At 41.9% G+C, this 7,022-nt stretch overlaps 1 protein-coding gene across 2 annotated transcripts in view; it reads right to left on the minus strand.

Moving 5' to 3' along the window:
* Window positions 1–6,910, minus strand: part of ACOT9 (acyl-CoA thioesterase 9) — an 87,751-nt gene extending 80,841 nt beyond the window's left edge. For both annotated transcript variants that reach the window (XM_006146655.3, XM_006146654.3), the window contains exon 1: window positions 6,633–6,910. In XM_006146655.3, the coding sequence (XP_006146717.1) occupies window positions 6,633–6,709 (77 nt within the window). In that variant the 5' untranslated portion in view covers window positions 6,710–6,910. The remainder of the gene's footprint in view (window positions 1–6,632) is intronic.
* Window positions 6,911–7,022: the final 112 nt, after the last annotated feature.

Consider the following 7,022-nt stretch of genomic DNA (forward strand, 5'->3'; position numbering starts at 1 on the left):
AGACAGAGACAGAGAGGGAAAGTGAGAAAGCAAGCTGCCAGGTCCAGGACTCAAACCATGGTTGGTTATATGGGAGTCTAGCACCTTAACCACCATGCCACCTGCTGGCCCCTTGCTGTTAACATTTAATTGCTAGTTTACAAATGGGACAAATTGGGACCAGCAGGTGGTAGGTGGTTAAGGTGCTAGATGCTCTTATGTGGCCGACTTCCACTCGAGTCCTGGACCTGGTGGCTTGCTTTCTCACTTTCCCTCTCTCTCTCTCTCTTTCTCTCTGTGTCTCTCTCTGGTCAATTTTTTAAAAATGGTACAAATATTGGTAAACTGGATTCTGAACTTTAAAATCTGTTGCATGTACCCTCAGGCTATATATTAAACAGGGGGTATTGGAGGCCAGCAGGTGGCATGGTGGTTAAGGGCAGAGGACTCCCAACATGGCTGACCGCAGTTCAAGTCCTGAACCTGGCGGCTTGCTTTCTCTCTCTCTCTCTCTCACACACATACAAACACACACACATACTCAGTCCCTCTCTGGTCAAACTTAAATAAATAAATAAGATAAATTTTAAAAATATTTTAAAAAAATAATAAAAAGGGGGTCTCACTCTGTGCACTAACAGGTAATTATTTGCTTTTTAAATTTTTTTTCTACTGAGCACGTGTACTTGCCTAGGAAAGACAGAGAGAAAAATAGAAAGTAAGAAAGCACACACACCCCCCCCCCCGGGGACAAATAATTTATGACACTACTTTATTTATTTACTTGCTTGCTTCCTTGCTTGTATGCTAGACAGTGCATGTGCTTGTTGGAGAGAAACAGTGAGAGAAAGAGGAAATAGGAAAGCACCTTCCATGGGGGATGGTCACACCACAATCTCTTCTCCACTTCTTCCTTTCAGAATTTTGGGCACATACACATACTTGTCGCTTGTGTTTCTCAAGCCACCAGATCCAGGATTCAAACTTGGTTGTCAGTCACGCAGGATCCAGTGTCTTAACCACCATCCACCTGCTGGCCCCTAATTTTATGTTTTTATTTTTATTTATTTATTTTGCTAAAGGGTATGTGTGCTCACCAGAGACAGACTGAAACAAAGGTAGAAAGGGAAAATGAGAAAGTGTCCCGCCAGGGGGGATGGCCATACCACAATCATCTCGGGATTTGGGGCATGCATGCACACACAAACCCAGCATGTTTCTCAAGCTGCCGGGTCCAGGATTCAAACCACACTGCTGGCCATGTGGGATCCAGTCACCTTATCCTCCACACTAACTGCTGGTCCAATAAGTAATTATGATCTTACTGAGTAACATCCATACCCAGATTTAAAGAGCTGATATTTTAGGAGGCCTAAGAATGGTTGATTATACTTTCAAGATCTCATAAGTATTTAGGAATAGTTAGAGCCTTGATCTCTGAGCTGAATAATAGGCAGTTGTCTTCCGCCAGACATAGTTTCAGGAGCAGAGGGTTGAAAGGCTGCCAGCAGGAAGTAGGTCACGCTCATTGGGTTACAAACTGTGTTTATGCTCCTTAGTTCTGATCATCCTTGTCTTTCTTCTCCAGGGGAATGAATCCTTTCCGATCATAACTAGAACCCTAAGGGCTTGTATTATTTATTGAATTCTAAATCCCTGAGTAACAGATACTATACCATATTTATTTCGGCACTCTCTAAGCACAATGCTTGGCAGGAAATTATTTATAATATGAATATGTAATAAGATTTGTTATATAAATGTTGAATAAGAAGTAGACTTTTACTGCCCTTTAAATGCATGGGAGGCAAACTACACAGTGACCTCCAGGACACTGCCTCCTGTTATTCAGAATATGATATAAGTGAGAGGATGTCACTCCCATAGTTAATGTTACATTATGTAAGACTATCTTTGTGGGCAACAAAAGCAAAAAATAGATAAACAGGACTACATAAAGTTTAAAAATTTCTGCCAATCAGTAGAGTAAAAATGCAACCTCTAAAACAGGAGAAAATATTTGCACACCATATATCTGATATGTAGTTAATACAGAGAATATATAATAAACTCCTACCAAAAATATACAAAATATATAAGGAACTCAATAACACACACAACAAATAATCCAATTCTAAAATGGGTAAAGGGGAGCTGGCAGGTGGCATGGTGTTAAAGGCACTGGATTACCACATGGCCGACCATGGCTCAAGTCCTGGACCTGATGGCTTGCTTTCTCTCTTGCCCTGTCTCTCTGTCTCTGTCTCTCTCTGGTCAATTTAAAAAAAAATAACAAATGGAATTAAATAAATATTCTTTTTAAAAAATGGGTAAAGGACTTGAACAGACATTCTCCAAAGAAAATATACGAATACCCAACAAGCCAAATTTCTCAGAGTTCTAGGCTTCTACACACACAAACACAATCACAATGGGCTTTTTTTAAACATCTGTTTTTCAGAATAGGTTCTTGTCATAAGGATGGGCTTTTTTTAGCCATCTGTTTTTCAGAATAGGTTCTTGTCATAAGAACAAATCAAGGAACCAGTAGTTAGCATAATGGCTATGTCGCTGGACTCCCATGTAGTTGACCATGGTTCGCATCCTGGACCCGGTGACTTAAACTCACGCTGGGCACGTGTGCGTGTGTGCCCAAGATCCTGAGAGGAGAATGGAGGAGAAGGGATTGCAGCGTGGCTATCCCCCCTGGGGGGTGATTGCTTGCTTTCTGTCTCTCTGTCTCTCTCTGTCTGTCTAGCAAGCGCATGCACCCTACAGCAAAAAAACTCTTCAAAAAAAAAATCAAAGCGTAAGAGCATGAAACTTAAACTGGAAAACTAGAACTAATAGAAGAAAGACATACTGCATTTGTTTTGTTTTGTTTTTAGGGCATGTGTGCTTGACAGAGAGGGAGGGAAATTGAGAAATCATCCCCTAGGAAGGATGGTCATGCCACAATTTCTTTTTCCTCCATTCTCCTCTCAGGAATTTGGGCATGCACACACATGTGCCTAGTGTGATTTTCAAGCCATCGTGTCTGGGATTTGAACCATAGTCAGCCATGTGAGAATCCAGTGCCTCCTGCTGGCCCCACAATAGTACATTTTTAAAATCACTATTCTTTTTTAAAAAAGAATTATTTACTTAACTTTATGTATTATTATTTTTTTGAGAGGTTTTCGCTATGGGGCGTGTGCACTCGCCAGACAGACAGAGAGAGACATAGAGACAGAAACCGAGAAATCACCCCCCAGGGGGGATGGCCACACCGCAATCCCTTCTCCTCCATTCTCCTCTCGGGATCTTGGGCATGCATGCACACGTGCCCGGCGTGAGTTTTAAGCCACCAGGTCCGGGACGCGAACTGCGGTCGACTACGTGGGAGTCCAGCGACATAGCCATTACGCTAACTGCTGGTTCCCTGTATTATTATTATTTTGCTTGCTATAGGGCATGTGTGTTCACTAGAGAGAAAGAGAGAGGGAAAGTCAGAAACCAAGTCACCAAGTCCAGGACATGAACTGTGGTCAGTCATATGGGAGTCCAGTGTCTTAATCACCACACCACCTGCTGGCCTGAACAATCACTATTCTAAAGCTAAGCTACACAAATCAAAAATGGTCTTGTTTTGCTTCAAAGAGGCAGCTATCATTAGCACTCAGTCATGGAGGTATAATTTCCTATTATCAATAAATGTATAATGAGCTCTCTGAAGTCCTCTGACATTTTAGATACTTAGTTATGGAGGTCTAATTTACTGTTATTAGTAAATTTTTAGCAAGCTCTCCTAAGTCTTTTGATGTTTTAGACAGAAACAGAGGAGGGAAGAGCCTTGTGGTCATCCACGAGGTCTAGCTCATGGTGTCAGGAAAAACAGTAACAGTTCAGCTGAGCAGATGAGAATCAGTGCTCTTTTTAATGATCTTTAAGAAAAACGTTTCATAAATTCCTACAGTGACTGTGGAATCCCCAGACGGTTGGGAAAGTAACAAACAACCTACTTCTGCTTTCTTTTCTACATACAGGATACCAGGAGCAAAAGGTAGAGAATCACCTTAGGAATGTTAGGAGTGATCATTTGCTAAGAATCAGGCCCCTCATTTTACAGGCTGAGGACACTACAGAACCCTTTTATACTCTCTCTCACTGCAAAAAAAAAAAAAAAAATTCTTGGGCTGGCCCTGTAGCCTTATGGTTAAGAGAGATGGATTTTGGGCCAGCTGGTGGCATGGTGCTTAGGGCGTTGAACTCCCACATGGCCAACCGCAATTTGAGTCCTGGACCTGGTGACTTGCTTTATCATTCTCTCTCTCAACAAATTAAAAAATAATAATAGATAGGATCAGCAGATGGCATAATGGTTGTGTCGCTGGACAACTGCAGATCAAGTCCCAGACCCCACAGCTTGGAACCCACACTGGATATGTGGGCATGCGAGTTCAAAATCCCAAGAGGAGAGGGAGAAGAGAAGAGTATGCAGAAAGACAGCAAGAGAACAAATAGAGAGGCATGACACTAGTGGGACACAGAAATGGTTTATTACCTGTTGATGATGATGTGTACAGTATTCTCAACTGGACTGATCTGAGAAGTATTTCATGTTGGATAAAGTCTTTTTACAAGCAAAATGATAGTGATTGAATGTTTAAAAATGATTGGAATAATAATAATAATCTGAAAAAAATAATAAAAAGCTATTTGATGATGATGATGGGGATTTTAATGTCTTTGTATTGACTGATATACATGGTCCTTCTGGAAAAAGAAATGTAATACACTGTAAAGTTATATGTGATTCAATGTAATATAAACAAGATTGTGATAATAACAAATAAAATTAAATTTTAAAAAAATCCCGAGAGGAGAATGGCCGAGAAGGGATTGTGGCATGGCCAGAACCCATGAACCCATGGGGGGGGGTGATTTCTCGCTTTCTGTATCTCCAAGAAGTGCACGTGTCCTATAGGGGAAAAAAAAAACTCTAAAAATAAATAAAATTAAATAAGTATTAAAATAAAGAGAGAAAGAGCTGGATCTCACATGGCCAACTGTGGTTTGAACCCTAGCCCAGCAGCTTGAAAAACATGATAGGCATGGGGACCAGCAGTTAGCATAATGGCTACGTCGCTGGACTCCCATGTAGTCGACCGCGGTTCGAGTCCTAGACCCGGTGGCTTAAACTCACGCTGGGCGTGTGTGCGTGCATGCCCAAGATCCCAAGAGGACAATGGAGGAGAAGGGATTGCGGCGTGGCCATCCCCCCTTGAGGGTGATTTCTCGCTTTCTGTCTCTCTATCTGTCTCTCTCTGTCTGGCCAGCGCACATGCCCTATAGCAAAAAAAAAAAAAAAAAAAAAAAAAAAAAACTCCAAAAAAAGAAAAAACATGATAGGCACATGTGTGTATACCCAAAATCAGAACAAGATGGAGAAGGGACTACATTGTGGCCATACCCCATGGCAGTTGTTTTCTGTCTCCTCTCTCTGGTGAGTACATATCCCCTCCAGCAATTAAAAGAAAAGGGAGAATGGAGGAGAAGGGATTGCAGCATGGCCATCCCCCCTGAGGGGTGATTTCTCACTTTCTGTCTCTCTGTCTCTCTCTGTCTTTCTGGCGAGCGCATGAGCCCTATAGCAAAAACTTCTCCAAAAAATAAATAAATAAATAAAAAATAATAAAAAGAAAAGGGAAAAGGGAGGCCAGCATCTGGCATAGTGGCAAAGGCGCCAGACCCCAATGGCCAGTCTCAGTTCCAGTTCCGGGTCTGGCGACTTGAAAACCAAACCAGGTACGTGTGTGGGTGTCCAAAATCCCCAGAGGAGAATGGAGGAGAAGGGATAGTGGTGTGGCCATCCCCCTTGAGGGGTGATTTCTCACTTTCCTTCTGTCTCTTTCTCTCTCTCTCTGGCAAGCACATGTGCCTTATGGCAAAAAATCTTACCAAAAAAGGGAAAAAAAGGAAGGAAGGAAGGAAGGTAGGAAATCACCCTTTAATTTATCTCAGAACCCCAGGCAGGGTTCATTTGGTAAAGTGAGTTATAAAAGAAAAGTCATTCCATGGAGGCTTGAATATTTGTTCCAGCAGGCCCAATCCAGAAATAGCTATATTCCAATCCAACAGTTTCCACACATTTTGGTGTCACGACACTTAAAAACTATTGAGAAATCCAAAGAGCTTAACTTAAGAAATACTAATAGAAAACATAAGAACATATGGCACAAAATCTTAGTCATTGGAGCAATGACGTCATCACACATCCTGTAAATGAATATTTACTTCAAAATAAAAAGATAAGAAAATGAAAGAAGCCCAGAGGACAGAGCAAGTGGGGATTACAGTAATGGAAGCAGAAGGATATTCACATATGATCAATATGCTATAAGAAAACCTTCAAACTTCTAAAGTTATAAGCAGTGAAGTAAATCTTTCAAGAGTTTTAAGACCAATTAAAGACATGTTTAGATAAGCAAAAGTGAGAAAGACTGGCAAAAGTAGACCTTTGCTAAGGAAATTATAAAGAATGAAGCTCAGGTAGGTTTCCACCAAGAAAATTAGAGGTTTAAGGAGGAAAAAAAGTAATATAGGAAAACATTTTGTTAACTCTAAAAATTACAATCTATGGAGCAAGAGAGGCAAAGAATCCAATAGCTTACCTTAGAAATTCTAGAAAATGCAATAATATACAAGCACATATTCCTTTAGTCATCAGAGCGATGACATCATCGTACATCCGGTCACCTCTGGAAAATTCCAGAGAGTGAAAAAGGCAAATGACGTCTCGCTGTTACGAAACTATTGATAGTGCTGCCACAGGACCTGCCCGGTGCCCTAGACCGCACTTGAGAAGCGCCGCTCTGATCCTCCCTTCCCCTAAGGCCAGGTCTCCTGACGGGCCTAAAGGATAGCAACAGGTCACCACGCAGGGGCCACAGGGGGCATTCCCATTCTCCTCTTGCGAAGGTTACCAGGTGACTCCAGGATCAGAATCCCGCGAAGGTGCCGCTAGGGGGCGCCGCAAGCGAGCCTCACCGCGCGCCTGCCCC

Source organism: Tupaia chinensis, unplaced genomic scaffold (assembly GCF_000334495.1).
Source record: "Tupaia chinensis unplaced genomic scaffold, TupChi_1.0 Scaffold000184_1, whole genome shotgun sequence".
NCBI classification, from domain to species: domain Eukaryota; kingdom Metazoa; phylum Chordata; class Mammalia; order Scandentia; family Tupaiidae; genus Tupaia; species Tupaia belangeri.